The following is a 20,961-nucleotide window of genomic DNA, read 5'->3' on the forward strand; positions in this document are numbered from 1 at the left end:
AACATCATCTGCATAACAGAGGCCTGTTAATAATCCACTACTACTCGTCACACACATTTACAGTGGACACTGATACCCTCTATGCTGTTAAAAGAATTCTCAATCCTTGAATCTATATAACAACATAATTTAAAGGAGTGGCTAACAAGGCTTGTTTTCAACTTCATTTGGGATTCCCAATTTCAGGCTTTATGTTACACGAGAACTACTGAGTATTGCTGCATCAGAGTAGACAACTCCATTCTAAATCCTAGATAAGAAAGTAAAGTCTAAATGATAGTTACTTCTGTGTCTTGTATTTTGATTTTTCAAATCACAGTTCAGTCGAAGTTGGCTTTTATTACCAGTAACAAAAATATTTCAAGAGTAGCCAATATCCTAGGGTGGGGAAAGTGCTTAAAGAAAACGTTCAGCTGTAGTTGACTTTTATTATCAGCAACAAAAATTTCAAGAATAACCAATATCCTGCGGGGCGTGCATTTTAGAAAATGATCCACAGTTGAACATAGTTGTGCATGGATGGAGATGTGGTTATAAATTCAGCATTACTACGACAAACATAATGGTCATAGTGACAATAGCTGCACAATTTTATGTTGCACGTGTTCACATACTCCCCATTAGCATGATGTACTGAGATCCATTTGTATGACTGTAATAAATAGCCTTAACACTTCAGAAATTCTGTTGCCTGAAATAAACACGCCACAAGTAGAAATTAAGTTGTTGATTTTGTTTTTGTTGTTGTTGTGGTCTTCAGTCCAAAGACTGGTTTGCAGCAGCCACCAGCTCTACCATCAGCATGCGCATGTGGGGTAGTTCTACAGCACATGTACTGCATGTGTGTTACCCACTCGATCACTGCGCCCACAGGCACTCAGCGAGAGCAGTGGGAACACAGGCTGCCCAACTGCTCAAAAAAGTGAAATAATTAATAAGTTAAGTAGGCAAATAGCTTAAGTTAATCATAATGTTAATCAGTAAAAAGTTACGTATATCTGAGAGGCCACTGTTAATGTACTTCACAAAAAAAAAAAAAAAAAAAAAAAAAAAAAAAAAGCATTGGGCACAATGTTACAGGTAAAAGGACTAATTATTTAACGTAAATTTCGTTTGTGATACACAGCAAAAGAGTGAGGAAGAGACATTTCAATCATCAAATTCAGTAATGAGCATCAATACCATTTTTCCACCACAGCCAGCTTTATTGTGAACACACACACACACACACACACACACACACACAGAGAGAGAGAGAGAGAGAGAGGTGGGGGGGGGGGTGGAACTCTTTCTCTCTTTCTCTCTGTCTAACCCCTCCCACTCACTTTTCACTCTTCAGCAAAAACTGAAATTTCAAAAAATGAGACTGGATCATTCTTAATATCTGTGAGTAGAGTTAAGGCAGTGAAACTCTAACCATTCAGCTATAGCCCTACATCCCAAATTTGTATGGAAAGTATCAAGGAAAAACAAGCATGAATGAGGTTCTACCACAGTACCATTGAATATTTCTGTTCCCATTCACACGTTTATTGCTGATGTTCATATCCCCATTTATGTCCCCTTTTATTTATTTATCTATTTGTTGAACAGGCTAGTGACAGACAACTTCTGCCTTGTATCCTTATCCTTTCATGATACACGCATTACACAGATACATGCAGACAGTGTAGCACTGTAGTTGTAAAATGATACAAATGTAATAAAACTTCAAGATTCAGTAGGAATTAATATAATACCATTCTCAAAAGGCAAGTACAGGAAAATGGCATCAATAAAGAAAACAGATAACTCTGTTTTCTATCATCATTTCATGTTTTAACAGAAAAAGAAACAACTTTCTGACATTTCAAACTGCTTTATAACATTAAATTTTACAAGACACACAACTCTTCACAGACCAGAGCTGTGAGTAAACACACAAACTTGTATGTCAATTTCTGTAAAAAATTACTATCACTTAAATAATTATATCATTACAAGGAGACAGAATGGCTGGTCAGTATTTATTTCAAGAGGCAAAATCCTAAGTACTGCCAATAGATACCCATGTATAAAGCTTTCAGAACTGTTAGTTCCTTCCTCAGGGAGGAAAGAGAAATATGGTGGGGAAGGTTAGAAAAGGGAGGCAGATCACTCAGACATCAGGTAGAGAAGAATCAGAAGAATCACATGTAATAAGGCCGGGACAGATATGGATGAAGTGGGAGGTATCAGAGACACTAAGAGCTCAAATATAGTACACCAATCAGCACTGTGGAAGCTTCAAGCCTACGCAAGACAGAAGAACAGTGAGATGGATTAAAAACAAGAGAAATGACAAGTGGTATGAAAAGTGTAACTAATAACTAGGAGAAGGAGGGGGCAGAAAAGGAAAAGGAGAGGAAAAGATGATGATCCAAACAGTAAAACAGGAATAATTGAGTGAATAACGAAATGGCCAGCCATACATTCTCTTTGTAATTTAATAGTTACCTCACGTGATTTTTTAATATAAAAACTTGCATCACTTTTTACAGAAAGGGATCTAGTAAATTTAAATTATATTATTCATTAATTACATGAGTTGATATATCACAAGTCTTCCTTTACATAAATAAATATATGTTTCTGTAGTCACATTTGTACATAGGAAAACTGAACTCACTAAAATACAAAATGCCATTTCCTAAGTAAAATTTTTCAATAACAAGCAGAACATTTACAGAAGTCATCTATTGTACAAAATGGAGCAACTCAAATACTAGCACCTCAAGCTACAGGAGAGCCAACAATTTGATGGGCTCAAGACTGGGACAAAAGAATCTTCCATGTCAATTCAGTCTGCTACTCACCCGTGAGCTAAGTCATGGGAGGTTCTAGCCAAATATACCATGAACCATTATCAGCATCCCCACAAGTTCGACTAGATCTTAAGAAGGGGAACTACCTCTGTCATTATGTGTCTATTATAAAGCTGCACAGTTCATCCACAGATGATTGGCATCCTGTCTGCTTCATTTGAATGTTCAGATATGAAAGAGCACCCAAGATTTGAGAAGTGAGCTTTGTTAGACAGCTACTTTTTCCTGAAATATTTGCCGTTATTTTTTTCTAAATTGTAAGTGCTGAAGTGAGCTCAGACAAATGATCATAACTGCTAATTCATCATTCAATATGTCAACCACTTTTTGTCTAATTACAGTTTTAATAGTACAAATATGCAATGGAATGCAGTCATTCAATTCCACCATGAATTACAGTCAAATATATAGAAAAATACTATATGCTTCACTGAAGCTATATTTTACTAGTTACTATAAATTCAACTGTTATTTACTTATTTTGAAAAAATGCCATTTCTATACAGTTGTATTGCAATATGTTTTCACAAGTTACCAGAAATGGAAGTGCAATGACAAATACCCACAAATCATTTAATATATAACTTCATCATCACTCAGTTCTCCACGAAAGGCAAAATCTTGGCCATTACGGTGAGAACTTGAAGAACTGGGAACCTGGAACCTGGAAGTTAATGAACAGTTAGACATTGCATCAACTAGTAATTTTTAAAGATTACAGCATACGACAAAGACTAGAAAGACAACTGCAACTTCACTACCACATCTGATACAAACTAGGCATCAACAAAACTACCATTATGAGTAAGCAGGTCACAAATGCAATGTAATTCCTATTTGCAATGAAAACCTCTGAATCTCTTTTGTATTATCAAAAAAAGTCATTATGTGTGTTATTATTTATCATTTCCTCTTTTCATACAAAAGGCAACCTTCCAACATTTATACATTGTCCACCAAATTCACGACATGTGCTTCAGTTGAGAAAGGCATCAAATGACTGGTTCAATGTAAAAATTTGAAAATTAATAAAGTTTGGCAATAAGGTACCACTGCTACTATATGACACCACCTATACAACAAACAAGCTTTCCATGATTTAATAATCAAAAGATATTCAAACAGAAATATCATTATGCAACAGAGAAAAAATGTGTTATTAATAAACTGGATTTCAGTCAAATAACATCAACAGTTTCAGATACCTTTATTGTTTGCTGATTTTGCACTTGGGGTTCTTCTAGGGCAGCATTTGTATTACTTATACACTAATATACTGTTGTAGCACTTATGTTACAAACATACTTATAACTGTTCAAAAATCCCCACAAACTGAAGCAATATTCTTATGTCTCGCTATATCTATCAAATTAAACAATGGAAAATCCAGGATAATCATGTCTAGAGAAATTCACCTTTAATCCCAACTTGACACATCACTTTCCACAGTGTCAATTTCTATAGTTATTTCAGGAATTTCTTATACGAAAAACGTTTTATTATGTTTATCTTGTGACTCCACAATGGTACTAAAGTAAGGAATGCCAAACAACAACCTCCTTAGTTCCTCTGTGCTAAGAACATCATCTCCAATGGAGAATGGGGTCTTCAGATGAGGTATTTAGCCAATAGGAGTATATGGAGTAGTGCCCACATCCATTGTATGATACGTTAAATTAAAATGTCTAGCATCAAGACATCTCACTTGCTCAGTCAGATGTATAAACAGTACTAAAACCATCAGGATGTGGCAAAGACACAACACCCTAAGCAAAATAGCTGTTAATAGTTCTTATAGTCCATTTAAAGAACATATACCTATCTTCTGCAAATACATGAAGCTAACCCCCTTGGCCACTTTGACGCTGTGTGTCCCAAAAATAAACTTTTGATATATTTCAGTTTGGTTGATCAACTTATGTAACTTATTTCCCTGAGGTTCCATATATATATATATATATATATATATATATATATATATATATATATAAAAAATAGAGGGAAACATTCCACGCGGGAAAAATATTCCGCTCCCGGGACTGGAATGACTCCTTACCATCACCCTTAAAACCCACATCCTTTCGTCTTTCCCTCTCCTTCCCTCTTTCCTGATGAGGCAACAGTTTGTTGCGAAAGCTTGAATTTTGTGTGTATGTTTGTGTGTCTTTCGACCTGCCACATCTTTGTTTTTTGATATATATATATATATATATATATATATATATATATATATATATATAAACACAAAGATGATGTGACTTACCAAATGAAAGTGCTGGCAGGTCGACAGACACACAAACAAACGCAAACATACACACAAAATTCAAGCTTTCGCAACAAACTGTTGCCTCATCAGGAAAGAAGGAAGGAGAGGGAAAGACGAAAGGATGTGGGTTTTAAGGGAGAGGGTCATTCCAATCCCGGGAGCGGAAAGACTTGCCTTAGGGGGAAAAAAGGACGGGTATACACTCGCGCACACACACACACACATATCCATCCACACATATACAGACACAAGCAGACATATTTAAAGACAAAGAGTTTGGGCAGAGATGTCAGTCGAGGCAGAAGTGCAGGGGCAAAGATGTTGTTGAATGACAGGTGAGGTATGAGTGGCGGCAACTTGAAATTAGCGGAGATTGAGGCCTGGTGGATAACGGGAAGAGAGGATATATTGAAGAGCAAGTTCCCATCTCCGGAGTTCGGATAGGTTGGTGTTAGTGGGAAGTATCCAGATAACCCGGACGGTGTAACACTGTGCCAAGATGTGCTGGCCGTGCACCAAGGCATGTTTAGCCACAGGGTGATCCTCATTACCAACAAACACTGTCTGCCTGTGTCCATTCATGCGAATGGACAGTTTGTTGCTGGTCATTCCCACATAGAATGCGTCACAGTGTAGGCAGGTCAGTTGGTAGATCACGTGGGTGCTTTCACACGTGGCTCTGCCTTTGATCGTGTACACCTTCCGGGTTACAGGGCTGGAGTAGGTGGTGGTGGGAGGGTGCATGGGACAGGTTTTACACTGGGGGCGGTTACAAGGGTAGGAGCCAGAGGGGAGGGAAGGTGGTTTGGGGATTTCATAGGGATGAACTAAGAGGTTACGAAGGTTAGGTGGACGGCGGAAAGACACTCTTGGTGGAGTGGGGAGGATTTCATGAAGGATGGATCTCATTTCAGGGCAGGATTTGAGGAAGTCGTATCCTTGCTGGAGAGCCATATCCAGAATCTGATCCAGTCGCGGGAAGTATCCTGTCACAAGTGGGGCACTTTTGTGGTTCTTCTGTGGGAGGTTCTGGGTTTGAGGAGATGAGGAAGTGGCTCTGGTTATTTGCTTCTGCACCAGGTCAGGAGGGTAGTTGCGGGATGCGAAAGCTGTTGTCAGGTGGTTGGTGTAATGCTTCAGGGATTCCGGACTGGAGCAGATTCGTTTGCCACGAAGACCTAGGCTGTAGGGAAGGGACCGTTTGATGTGGAATGGGTGGCAGCTGTCGTAATGGAGGTACTGTTGCTTGTTGGTGGGTTTGATGTGGACGGACGTGTGAAGCTGGCCATTGGACAGGTGGAGGTCAACATCAAGGAAAGTGGCATGGGATTTGGAGTAGGACCAGGTGAATCTGATGGAACCAAAGGGGTTGAGGTTGGAGAGGAAATTCTGGAGTTCTTCTTCACTGTGAGTCCAGATCATGAAGATGTCATCAATAAATCTGTACCAAACTTTGGGTTGGCAGGCCTGGGTAACCAAGAAGGCTTCCTCTAAGCGACCCATGAATAGGTTGGCGTACGAAGGGGCCATCCTGGTACCCATGGCTGCTCCCTTTAATTGTTGGTATGTCTGGCCTTCAAAAGTGAAGAAGTTGTGGGTCAGGATGAAGCTGGCTCCCTTAAAACCCACATCCTTTCGTCTTTCCCTCTCCTTCCTTCTTTCCTGATGAGGCAACAGTTTGTTGCGAAAGCTTGAATTTTGTGTGTATGTTTGTGTGTCTGTCGACCTGCCAGCACTTTCATTTGGTAAGTCACATCATCTTTGTTTTTAGATATATTTTTCCTACGTGGAATGTTTCCCTCTAATATATATATATATATATATATATATATTCAAGACATTAACCAGTCTCTAAAATGACTCCAATCAGTGGCACTGCCATCCTGTATTTCTCTTGTACCAACTCTATTTGTACCAATGCTATCTCCACATACATCTATACTCTGTGAATTACTATAAAGTTTTAATGATCACCTATATACCTCCATAAAATCTGTTAAGTCTATTTTAATTTACACATTTTCTTCAGAAGGGAAACATAGAGTGCAGGAGAATATTCATACTTTCCATCCTAAAACCCAATTTCTAGAATTTTCTGAGTGGGTTTTTATGAAACATGAATAGTTTTTTTGAGTGTCTGCCAGGTGAGATTTGTTAGTACTTCTGTTACACTCCCTTGCTAACAGCTATACGATCTTTCGCATGGCCCTTCTCTGTATGTGCATATTATCATCTGTTAATCTACACTGATGTGAATCCCACTTATATTATCAGTATTTTAATACAAGCAACATATGCTTTTAAGACATCTCTTTTGTAGACAAACTGGTGTTTCTCAGTGACCTACCACTAAACAGAAACCTGTTATTCACTTTACCCATTATGAAGCTAAGAGATCATCCCACTTCCTTTACAACACCCTATTACTCCCAGGTACGAATATCTACCAGCTGTTACTCTTCTGCTAAACAGGTTATCAACCTACACTCCATTCAGTACAGTTTTGTTTTCCCATCCTCTTCATTTTTCTCAATTTCATATTCACCAACAGTCACAGTTTATCTCAGCGAATAAGTCTCAGATTGCAAATCTGAGTCTAATCTCTTGCAGATATAACTATTCCTGTGACAAAATCCACTTCTAATATCTTGCAATGCTTTGTGGAAGTAAAGGAAGCCAAATCACAATTTGATTCAGATTCCTCATTAACTGTAAGTCCTTTCTAACTGGCTGGATGAGGCAATTCTCAAGTCAGAAGAAAGCAACCACATATCACCTCCAACAGGGCTATGTGCAGTCAAGGAGGGCAGTATACAAAATAAGCAGCTGGTTGATGATAATTTCCCGTTTTTACTCACTAATAACTACTGAACAATTGAGAAGTAAGCATATGTAACTTGTGAAAGAACTGGAATTCAGGAATTACAAGACTTAGGGTTGCTCACTGTACAGCAAAGTATCTAAAATTTATTGGTGTGAAATGGTAATATTAATAATAGGAGTGAGGTAAGCTAGAAGAGAAAGGGAGACTTATTCTTTTATTTCATGTCTGTATTTTACACTTTTCACATAAGACACTGTAGAAAAACAGATAAGAATTCAAGACAGAAGCACAAGTATTAAAGGACAGTGCTGCATGTAACTGATGTGGTGGTGCTGCCTAATAGTGTAGGGTATGGCCACAGAAAATAATGGGCAGTGCATCCAACTGGCTTCATATCAAACCATACTACTTTTATGAAACAATTTTGGGGATTACTTTTGTAAAAGCAGTTTCCTTCCAAATGTGTATCAGAGTATTAACTAAATGATCATCAATACGGCAGTTCCATGATGACTTCTGTAGATGATTTGTCTCAACCTAGCAACCAGGAAAAATGTGACACTTCATTTGTAAGGAAGGACAGGAACACAGCCATCAGTCACAATTCCATTGGTTTTTTATTATTCTTGCATATCCAGATTTCAGCTATAAATAGCCATCTCCATTGTTAAAATATAAGGAAATTACAGAATCAGACTTGATTATATAAAACAATATGTAAAATACTACATTATCCAACAGCAATGATCCATCATAGTCAACATGCCATTTGAGTAAACTATAATCTGACAAACTCAAAGCAGTGCATGTCACCATATGACTTTAGTGGTGTATAGGCAGAAGGAAACTGAAGTAGTAGTAGTAATAGTAGTAGTAGTAGTAGTAGTTGTTGTAGGTGTCATGTAGTGCAAGTAATGCCCCCTATTTTACAAACTAATCAAAGTTGTTTCTTTCCGATGTAGTAGTTTTAAACCCTTTGTTTAATAAAATGAAACTAGTGGGTATAGCTGCAGATTACTTTTTAAAACACATTAAGCAATGTCAACATACAATTTGTTTGTTCATACACTATGTGATCAAAAGTATCTGGACACCCACAAAAACAGAAGTTTTTCATATTAGGTGCAATGTGCTGCCACATACTGCCAGGTACTCCATATCAGCGATCTCAGTAGTCATTAGACATCATGAGAAAGCAGACTGGGGTGCTCTGCGGAACTCATGGATTTCAAACGTGATCAGATGACTGGGTGTCATATGTCTGTATGTCAGATTTCCACACTCCTAAACATCCCTAGGTCCATTGTTTCCGATGTGATGGTGAAGTGGAAATATGAAGGGACACGTACAGCATAAAAACGTACATGTCGACCTTGTCTGCTGACTGACAGAGACCGCTGACAGTTGAAGAGGTTCGTAATGTGTAATAGGCAGACATCTGTCCAGACCATCAAACAGGTATTCCAAAATGCATCAGGATCCACTGCAAGTACTATGACAGTTAGGCAGGAGGTGAGAAAACTTGGATTTCATGGTCGCGCGGCTGCTCATAAGCCACACATCATGCCAGTAAATGTCAAACGATGCCTCGCTTGGTGCAAGGAGTGTAAACATTGGATGACTGAACAGTGGAAAAACGTTGTGTGGAGTGGCGAATCACGGTACACAATGTGGTGATCAGATGGCAGGGTGCGGGTATGGCGAATGCCTGGTGAACGTTATCTGCCAGCGTGTGTAGAGCCAACAGTAAAATTCGGGGGTGGTGGTTTTATGATGTGGTTGTGTTTTTCATGGAGGAGGCTTGCACCTCTTGTTGTTTTGCATGGAACTATCAGAGTACAGGCCTACACTGATGTTTTAAGCAACTTCTTGCATCTTAATGTTGAAAAGCAATTCGGGGATTATGATTGCATCGTTCAACACGATCGAGCACCTGTTCCTAACGCATGGCCTGTGGCAGAGTGGTTACACGTCAGTAACATCCCTGTAATGGACTGGCCCACACAGAGTCCTGACCTGAGTCCTATAGAACACCTTTGGGGTGTTTTGGTATTCCAACTTCGTGCCAAGCCTCACCGACAGAAATCAATAACTCTCCTCAGTGCAGCACTCCCTGAAGAACGCGCTGCCATTTCCAGCACCTGACGAGAGTGAAAGCTGTAATCAAGGCTAAGGGTGGGCCAAAACAATACTGAATCCTAGCATTACCGATGGAGGGCGCCACAAACTTGTAAATCATTTTCAGCCAGGTGTCTGGATACTTTTGATCACACAGTGTACATTAGCGGTGAAGTGATCCATGCAAAAGTTCATTAATTGTTTCATACAATGATCCAAACAGAATTGGTACATAACAAATAATTTTTTTTAAAAAAAGACTGAAGATCATATTGATAAAATGTAGTTACATACCAATCTGAAAACCAGCAATAATCTGATGTCTAGTGCAGTCACTTGTACTATAGTGGTTATGTGAACCACTAAATAATTAAGAGAAATACAGGGTGTCCGAAAAGTCTTTCCTTGATTACATAAACTGATAACTCAGGCTAGAAGTAAGATACAAATATGAAACTTGTGTCGAACTGTTAACAACTATCAATGTTTTTTTTCTGTTTTAGGTTTGCAGTACGTAAGTAGTGGATGAGGTGCAGTGCCCAAGAAGCCATGTTAACCAATCAGGAGAAGACACAGTGTGTCCTGTGGTACCATGAGACACGATCACCAACCACAGTGCAGACACACTTCCAGACAACATTTGGAAGCAATTCACCTGATGTCAAGAACATTAAAGCCTGGTATGAGAAGTTCAAGAACACAGGATCGGTTGCTGACCTTCCGAGGTCTGGTCGACCAAGAACCTCAGCAGACAGGGTGGAAGCTGTAAAGCAGTCTTTTCTGCAAAGTCCGAATAAATCGGTGCGCAGGGCCTCACATGAATTACAGATGCCAAAAAGCTCCCTCCATGACATTTTACACAAATGTTTATTGTTTCGTGCACACAAAGTGCAAATTGTTCAGGCCTTGTTGCCCAATGACAGTACACGTTGATATGACTTTGCGGTCGAAATGCTATCACATATTGAGGACAATGATGGTTATCTCAGATGAATTGCCTTTTCCGACGAAGCGACCTTTTTTGTCAGTGGAATAGTGAATAGCCATAATGTGCGCATTTGGGGTTCACAACCCCCTGGCGAGGTCGTGGGGTGCACCAGAGGCAGTCCAAAGGTGGATGTTTGGTGCGCGCTATTGCATGATCGAATTATCGGTCCATTCTTCTTCGCTGAGGCTACCATCACATCTGCAGTGAATCTGGACATGTTGCAACTGTATGCTGTTCCTCAGCTGCTTCAGTATCACCCTGATGTCTTGTTTCAGCAAGACGGTGCACAGCGCCATTGGGGTTTGGTCGTCCGTGACTATCTCGATATGACCTTTCCTGGGCGATGCATTGGTCGTGATGGGCCAATGGTTTGGCCTCCATGCTCTCCTGACATAACCACATTAGACTTCTTTTTATGGGGTTATTGCAAGGACGAGGTCTACCGAACACGTGTACCAGATCTTGAAACCCTGCTGCAACGGATAAACACAGTCGCTGAATCGATCCCTCCAGTGATGTTGACTAATGCGTGGACAGAAATTGAATATCGCCTACATGTGCTACGTGCTACCAAGGGTGCTCATGTGGAAGTTTACTGATGGGTGAAAAAACTTTGATAGTTTGTAAGCAATTAGACACCAGTTTCATATTTGTATCTAACTTCTAGCCTGAGGTATCAATTTATGTAATCAGGGAAAGACTTTTCGGACACCCTGTATAAAAGTTCATACAGATTGTTTTTTTGAAGATCTGGTAACATCACTGTAAAATACGGAAGATGAACATGATGAGACTAATTTAACCAGGTACAATTAATAAAAACACACTAACGTCGTCCACTGACATAAATTTCTTACATAACGTATGGTGTTGCTCCAATCGTAGTGCGCTGTATGGGGACAATAATGTAACACATTGCCTTATACATACCCCCTAAAGCTATTAGCTCCATTTCTTTAATCATATCATTAGTGATGAATAATCAATTATATTTTCTACATTACTTCTCAAAATCAAGAATGTAAAACAATAGCCATCCTAAAAAAGAGAGAGGACAATCTGACTGCTTGTTGGATTGCATTGTCAACTGATTGGAAATGTGGGCGTATTGCAGTAAAGGTAATAAATATTGCATTTAATAAGTATTTACAAGCAGCTTTTGAGAATATTTATTAATTTATGTTGTAACCATCCCATTCACATACGTTGACAACACATAGCAAACATCAGAAGATTTAGGATTGAGTAAAAACAATATGAAAAGGATAGAATACTACTCACCACATAGAGGCACACAGACACATTGAAAAACAAAGTGGTAGATATTATTAGCTATCGGACTGTCCTTCTTCAGATAAAGACAAAGGAAAACATACACTCATTTACAAGTGCATAACTCAAACACACACTGAAAGTAGACTGGTAAATATTATTAGCAACCAGATTAAGTCCTTCAATCAAACAATGGAAAATCCAGGATGGAATGTAACAATATTATGAAAAGGAAAGTTGCCACTCACCACATAGTGGAGATGCTAAGTCACAGATAGGCACAACAAAAAGACTGTCACAAATAAAGCTGCTGGCCCATAAGGATTTTGTCAAAAATAGACGTCTCACACACACACACACACACACACACACACACACACACACACACACACGACTGCAGTGGACATGGTCCCCTAGGATACATGAATACTTGTGTTGATCCATTGTGGCTTCCAGAATGATGAGATCACCCACAGAATGCCATGAAAAGATTCCCAAGACCATAACACTCCCTCCTCTGGCCTGTACTCTTCCAACAATTGTTGCGGGATGTTCACTTCCAGATGTTTCATGCCATACATGTCAAAGTCATCTGTCCACCGGAGCTTAAAATGTGATTCAACTGAAAGGTCCAACTGTCGCCACTCAGTGGACATCCAGTTGTGATTCTGGCATGCAAATTCCAGCCTTCATTGCCAATGAACAATAGTCAGCATGGGTACGTGAACCAAGTGCCTGCTGAAGAGATGCATACGCACCAACATTCACTGAACAGTTGCTGAGGAGATACTGCTGGTAGCCCCTTGTTTCCTCTGAGCAGTCAGTTGCCAACAGTTGTGCATCTATTCACCCGTACATGTCTCCACAGCCAGTTCACACCTGTCACCTATGGTCATGGTGCACTACAGTTGACTCAGCACTGGTTTTGGATAACACTATTTTGCTGTGAACAGTATACTTCAAGGCACAATGGCATGCGAACACTTCACAAACAAAGCCATTTTGGAAATGCTTCCGCCCTCGGCCCAAAAGCCAATGACCATGCCCTTTTGGAAATCAGATCGATCACTTCATTTCCACATTAAGACAATGATTGCACGGTTTTCCACCCCTGCCCCCCCCCACCCCCCCCCCTCTCCCTCCATCTGACATGCGTTATATACCCTCCACAGCTAGTGCTGCCATCTGCTGTCTGTGAGTGATTACTGCATGCTGACATAAAACATAGTTGGTGGTTACATTAATCTAACTGGAGCGTGTACTTTGATCAGTAATGAGTTAGACTGTGATGAGGCCAGTTCACTACTGTTAAAGCTTGATTCCATGTCAAATCAATCAATTTTCGTTACTTTTTGGACCCTGATGTTCCAGAGTTCAATGTTTTGTTGTTTAACTGTATCTAAGCAGTTAACAAATACTGCCAGCTTTTTGCTTTTGGGTTTCAAAACACAAAAAATTGTCCAACTTTCTAAATGGCGTGAGACATAACTTGAGCCTAACTACAAAACTACTGAAGCTAAGAACTGACTTGGGAGTGATTATAAAGCTCTGTAACTGTGCTTTAATTTGATATGCAACGAGCTTAATCTTGAACAAATCTAAAAATTGTTACTGAAATTCTCAAAACTGCTGTCTTGTTTTGCCTCAAAAAATATATTTGCTTTTTTCATAATTCTGTTTGCCTAAAGTTGAAATTGGAGAAAGGATGTGCTGGAAGAAAAATTAATTTGCAAATATAGTACTACACCAAACAAGTATGGAACTTTTTATTCCACTGATGTACTGAGCCCAAAGTGGAAAAACATAAATTATTTTCTCAGTAATCTTATTCATTAGGAGATGGATGGCAAAAACTATTTGGTAAACTGCAGTGAATATGCGAACTTCCTCAGATATGAGAGGGATACTTTTAACATCTGAAGTGTAATTTAATTAGTTTAGGTGCTCATTGATGATGTTAAATTTACCATCACTGAATTAAATTTCTGTTGTTAGGTCACATTTGGTTTCCAAAGTCAGGCAAACCAGTTTTCTGGCTATACAAAATAACTTACAAGAGGAACAAGTACTTAAAACCCAGATTTTGGTGGAAATTACTCATTTGTGCTTCAAGATGAAATGCAGTCCTACCACTGGACCATTAGCCGAGTTATTCTGCATCCTTTTGCTGTGTACTTTAACATCTATAATGCTGAACTTGAGTATCTGTATTATGTCACAACACAATGGCATTTAATGCTTTCCAGTCAACGTTGATCTTAGCGTCAAAGGAAAAATTGCTGAACATTAAAAAGATATTATGGTTTCCTGATGGGAGTGATACACAAATTCTCAACACATGAATCATAAGACTAATTACAAAATTGATGCAGAATGATATATTTTCTCACAGCACATGGTAAAAGTGCTTGCAATAGACTTGGTGAAATTATCAAAATGACTTACTTCTATAGTTTACAAAGGTTATTTAAAAACAAAATCATGACACCCAAGCAGCTATATAGTTTTGCTCATGAAACCAGTGCTGTCAAATTTTGAATTATGTACAACTGAAGAACACCAGTAAAATGAAATAAGGTTACTGTCCCAATTCAGAAACTCAAAACTCATCAAACAGACTCGCATGACACACACTTAGTGAGTGTCTGAATTTTGGGCTGCATTTAAGCCATAATCTTTCAGTGGAAACTCATGTTTTCAAGTTCCAAGAACCAATAGCTAGAGGCAATGTGAATGCGACAGCTCTGAAAAAAAGTGAGGCATGGAATGTATATCAAAAAGACAGATAAGATGCCATAGGAGTGGGTTGTTTGCTGCTATTGACAAAAATATTGTGCCTATTGAGGTCAAAATTGAGTTTGATTGTGAAATTATCTGGATAGGAGCAGTAGGCCTAGGTGAAATCACGTTAATTATCGGGTGCTTTTACTGGCCACCCGACTCCACAGTAACAGCTGTCAAACCATTCAAAGAAGGTCTATACTCAGTAATGCCGAAATACCCGGATGAGGCAATATTAGTAAGGGGCAACTGTAATCTACCGAGTACAACTGGGACATCTATGGATTCAAAACTCAAACACAATGGAAATATTTTAGACCTTGTAACTACAAACAGGTCTGAACTTATCAACAGTGTGAGTATAGAGAAGGGGCTGGTGATCATAATGTAATTGTAGCGACAATGGTTACTAAAGTTAATAAATCCATCAAGAGGGTTAGCAGAGCATTTATGGTAGAAAAAGCAGATAAGCAATTGTCAGCATTCCACTTAGACAACGAATCCACATTATTTACGTTCAACACGATACGAATAGAGGAATTAGGGGCAAAGTTTACACTGATTGTTAATCACAGCCTAGAGACACACATGCCAAGTAAGTGGATTAAGGATAGAAAAGACCCACCGTGGTTTAATATTAAAATGTGGAAAATGCTGAGGAAGTTGAGACTGTGGTAATTTCAATTCAAAAAAGAAAGCCCAAATGTCTACAGGCAAAATTTAGTAGAAATATATGCACTCATAAGAACAACAACATATAAAGCATACATCTTCAACTGTTGCACCTTGCCAAGAACCTGAGAAAATTGTAGTCACTAAGCAGGTCTAAGACTTTTATTCAGTCACTTGTTGACCAGCCTGGGGTGACAGTAGAAGACAGGAAAAGGAAAGAAGAAGTTTTAAATTTCACATTTATGAAATCACTCACACAGGAGGATCATTTAAACATAACATCATTTGACTGTAACAAAGACTTTTGCACGGAGATCACTGAAGAAGGCTTCCCTTGTACAGAGAAGCAACAAAAAGAATTGAAAACAAATTAGACACCAGGTACAGATGAAATCCCAATTCAGTTTTACAGAGAGTACTCTGTGGCATTGGCTCCTTACTTACATCTACATCTACATCCATACTCCGCAAGCCACCTGATGGTGTGTGGCGGAGGGTACCTTGGTGCCTCTATCGGTTCTCCCTTCTATTCCAGTCTCGTATTGTTCGTGGAAAGAAGGATTGTTGGTATGCCTCTGTGTGGGCTCTAATCTCTCTGATTTTATCCTCATGGTCTCTTCGCGAGATATACGTAGGAGGGAGCAATGTACTGCTTGACTCCTCGGTGAAGGTATGTTCTCGAAACTTCAACAAAAGCCCTTACCGAGCTACTGAGCGTCTCTCCTGCAGAGTCTTCCACTGGAGTTTATCTATCATCTCCGTAAAGCTTTCGCGATCACTAAATGATCCTGTAATGAAGCGCGCTGATCTCCGTTGGATCTTCTCTATCTCTTCTATCCACCCTATCTGGTACGGATCCCACACTGCAGAGCAGTATTCAAGCAGTGGGCGAACAAGTGTACTGTAACCTACTTCCTTTGTTTTCGGATTGCATTTCCTTAGGATTCTTCCAATGAATCTTAGTCTGGCATCTGCTTTACCGACGATCAGCTTTATATGATCATTCCATTTTAAGTCACTCCCAATGTGTACTCCCAGATAATTTATGGAATTAACTGCTTCCAGTTGCTGACCTGCTATATTGTAGCTAAATGATAAGGGATCTTTCTTTCTATGTATTCGCAGCACATTACACTTGTCTACATTGAGATTCAATTGCCATTCCCTGCACCATGCGTCAATTCGCTGCAGATCCTCCTGCATTTCAGTACAATTTTCCATTGTTACAACCTCTCGATATACCACAGCATCATCCGCAAAAAGCCTCAGTGAACTTCCGATGTCATCCACAAGGTCATTTATGTACATTGTGAATAGCAACGGTCCTACGACACTCCCCTGCGGCACACCTGAAATCACTCTTACTTCGGAAGACTTCTCTCCATTGAGAATGACATACTGCGTTCTGTTATCTAGGAACTCTTCAATCCAATCACACAATTGGTCGGATAGTCCATATGCTCTTACTTTGTTCATTAAACGACTGTGGGGAACTGAACTTAGCTTGCATTTATCATGAATATTTCACCCACTGAAAAGTCCCAAGCAAATGGCAAGTGTAAGTGACTCCTTTACATAAAAAAAAGGTAAAAGAATGGATCTGCAAAATTACAGACCAAAATTGTTAATACTGGTTTGCTGCAGAATTCTTGAACATATTTTGCACTTGAATGTAATACATTTCCTTGAGATAGACAAGCTTCTGTCCACAAATCAGCATGAATTTAGAAAGTACTGCTCATACAAAACTCAACTTGCCCTTTTCTCACACAATATTCTGCAAACCATGGTTGAAGGGCAACAGGCAGAGTCCATATTCCTAGATATCTGGAAAGTATCTGACAGGGTGCCCCATAGCAGACTGTTGAAGGTCCATGCATAAGGATTAAGTTCCCGGGTATGTGAGTGACTTGAAGACTTCTTAAGTAACAGAACCCGGTACATTGTTCTCAATGTAAAGTGTTCATCAGAAACAAGGGTATGGTCAAGAGTGCTCCAAAGGAAGTTTGATAGGACTGCTCTTATTTTCAATACACATAAATGATTTGATGGACAGGATGAGCAGCAATTTATGGCTGTTTGCTGATGATGCTGTGGTGTATGGGAAGTTGTCATCATAGAGTAACTGTAGGGGGACACAGAATGACTTAGACGAAATTTGTAGTTAGTGTGATGCACGACAGCTAGCTCTAACTGTCAACAAATGTTAAGTTAATGCAGATGAGTAGGAAAAAGAATCTCATAACATTCAAATACAGCTTTAGTATGTGCCGCATGACACAATCACCTTGATTAAATATCTAGATGTAACACTGAAAAATGATATGGCATGGGACAAGCATGTCAGACTGGTAGCAGGAAAGATGAATGGACAATTTCACTTTATTGGGAGAACTTTGGGTAAATGTAGCTCATCTATATAGGAGATGGCATACAGAACATTCGTCTGATCCATTCTTGAGTACTGCTTGAATGGATCCTTACTGGGTCGGATTAAAGGAAGACACTGAACCAATTCAAGTGCATGCTGCTAGATTTGTTGCTGGTAGGTCCAATCAGCCCACAAGTATTATGGATATGCTACATGAACTCAAAACAGAATCACTGGAGGGACAAAAACATTCTTTTCATGAGGCTCTGTTGAGAAAATTTAGAGTAGTGGAATTTGAGGCCAATTGCAGAACGATTCTACTGCTGGCAATATATGTTTAGCATAAGGACTACAAAGAAAAGATTAGAGACATTAGAGCTCGTATGGAGGATTATTCACAGTCGTTTTCCCCTCGTTCTACATGCGAATGGTTGGCTGGTTGGTTATTTGGGTAAAAAAGGACCAAACTACTAGGTCATCAGTCCGCTTGTCCTTGAACAGACAGGTCTATATGACTGTAGATCAGGTGGGCCCACTGTACAAAACCCAGGAGAAGAAAACCTAAAGGTCTACGATTGTCAGCGAAGCTGTGGTAAGGACAAAAAGAAGAAAATGAGACAGAGGAAAAAAGCAAGCAGGGTGCCTCATTTAGGGTGCAGCCGAAAGCCCCTGAAAGCACGTGCAATGAGTGGACATACAACCCCAGTCCCTGCCACATACCAGAGGTACTGTACTCTGAGATTGCCTTGGAAAGATTAGCAACACAGACAGAGCAGGAGAAGCACAGAGAGATGAAAGACGAACAAGTCTAACAGACCACATGAGAAGGGGATTGGGAGGGTGGGGGGGGGGGGGGGGGGGAGGAGAGAAGAGTAAAAGAACCCTGGTCTAGGCAGAGAAGGCAACACATTGTTCTGCCAAATCCTCAATAATGGGCCAATAATGTTAAGTGGCCCTCTCTTGAAGTGAGTGGTAAAAGCCCCTTTCACGAATAAAACTTAGTCAGTTGCTGAGGCATCGTATCCTAAGACCAGGGGTATTGAGTCAGGGAGATAGACCACCACAAATTGGCTAGGTTGGGACAGTCCAGCAAAATGTGGACCACTGTCAAATGGGCACCACAACAGTAGGATAGTGGAGTGCTTGCGAGAAGCCTACATGGAGGACCTCTACAGAGTGACAGTCTCCTTTATCACCTGTAGTTTGTTTGATGAAGTCAGAGTGAGCAATTCTGTTTTCCCGGCACCAAATATCTCATGGCATAATACCAATCAGAGGTCTATTACTGGAAACCGATCTCAAAAAGTCAGTTTACTGGTAGCCAATTTGATCAGGCTATCAGCGAGTTCATTCCTTGGAATCCCGATGTGGTCTGGAATCCAGATGAAGGTCACTGTGTGTCCACACTGCTCAAGGTCATACAGGGAATCCTGGATAGCAATAACCAAGGGATGGCGAGGGTAACCCTTGACAAGAAAACTGCTCCAGTAGTTGCCCCAGATGAGAAAGGATCCAACAGTGCAGTAATGGATATGCTCAAGAGTATGAGAGATGGCTACCAACCACACAGTGAAAAAAATAAACCCATTTGGCAAGGACAGAAGTTCAGTACATCCTGCATGAGTATAAGCAGCACCTACATGACCAGCAACCACCAAGCCATCAGTGTAGACTACTTCTGAACCCTGAGACGTGCCAAGGATGGAGAAAAATTGACGGCAGAGGGCCTCAGGATGAACCGAGTCTTTCAGACCTTGTGACATGTCAAGACGAAGCTGTGGCTGAGGGATGCATCACGGAGATGTATGGAAGTGGGTCCAGATAAGGGGTAGAAGAGGAAACAACTGAAGTTCAGAGAGGATAGCCCGGATGCAGATTGCGATCGTAATCCCTGATCAGGACCACTATTGAGGGAGATGGGTTACCATGTTTGGAAAGAGGAGACAGTAGTTTGGATGCATAGGGGAGCTGTGAATGTGGGTAGCTTATCTGACAAGCTGTTGTTGGCACCTGATCCACAGTGGAGAGACTCCAGCCTCCACAAATAAGCTGTTCACAGGGCTAGTTCAAAAGCCTCCTGTCACAAGTCAAATCCCGCAGTGGTGTATCAGATCCAGTATCTGCAAAGCTGAGGTACTTTTTTTTTTTTTTGGGGCGGGGGGGGGGGGGGGGGGGGTAGGGGCAAAACATCCAAGGTCATAAGCGCCCAGTAAAGAACCAGGGAATGCTGGGACCGCGAGAGGAAAAAACCGTTACAAGGTCCAATACAAAAAGAAAGAAAAAAACAAATCTAAAACATCAAGAATTACGGAAGAGTATCTAAAAGACATCGACAAGAAACCGGAGTCACCAGATAGAAATCAAATCACTTTTGCCATATTACTGCTTTTTAAAAAACTTAAAATGTGAGCCACAGCTTGCACATCATCTGCTAAAATGACCGGCAAAGCGGGCGGCAGACTGACCCTGAGACATGAGTGGCTAAAATAGGGGCAGAGGATCAGGAAATGTCTGACTGTTAATGGTTGGCTACAGAAAGGACAGCCACTCAACAAGAGGCGGTGACTAAAGCGGCAGTGTCCTATTCGCAACCGAGCTAACATTATTTCCTCATGGCAAGACGGCCGGGAGGAAGCCGACCAGGCTGTTGGGAGAGGTTTCACTTCTCTGAGTTTGTTCCCATGAAGGGAGCACCAATGGTCATGCCAAAGTGACGTGATACACTGATAGAGAAAAGTATGAATATCTTGTGATGGAACAGAGTAAGAGGCAGGCCAACCGAGATGGATGGCGGCCTTGGCTACAGCATCAGCAGCGTCACTCCCA

General features: G+C 40.3%; 1 protein-coding gene across 3 annotated transcripts in view; it reads right to left on the bottom strand.

Annotated features, from left to right (window-relative positions):
* Positions 1–1,530: 1,530 nt before the first annotated feature.
* LOC126481235 (coiled-coil domain-containing protein 102A) overlaps positions 1,531–20,961 on the bottom strand; it is a 152,677-nt gene continuing 133,246 nt past the window's right edge. The window contains exon 10 of one of the 3 annotated variants that reach the window (XR_007587534.1): positions 1,531–3,507. Coding sequence is in view for 1 of the 3 variants with exons in the window: in XM_050104848.1 (XP_049960805.1) it covers positions 3,417–3,507 (91 nt within the window). In the remaining 2 variants the exon portion in view is untranslated. The remainder of the gene's footprint in view (positions 3,508–20,961) is intronic. The other 2 variants (XR_007587533.1, XM_050104848.1) reach the window with 2 other exon arrangements.

This window comes from Schistocerca serialis, chromosome 5 (genome assembly GCF_023864345.2).
Source record: "Schistocerca serialis cubense isolate TAMUIC-IGC-003099 chromosome 5, iqSchSeri2.2, whole genome shotgun sequence".
Taxonomy (NCBI): Eukaryota; Metazoa; Arthropoda; class Insecta; order Orthoptera; family Acrididae; genus Schistocerca; species Schistocerca serialis.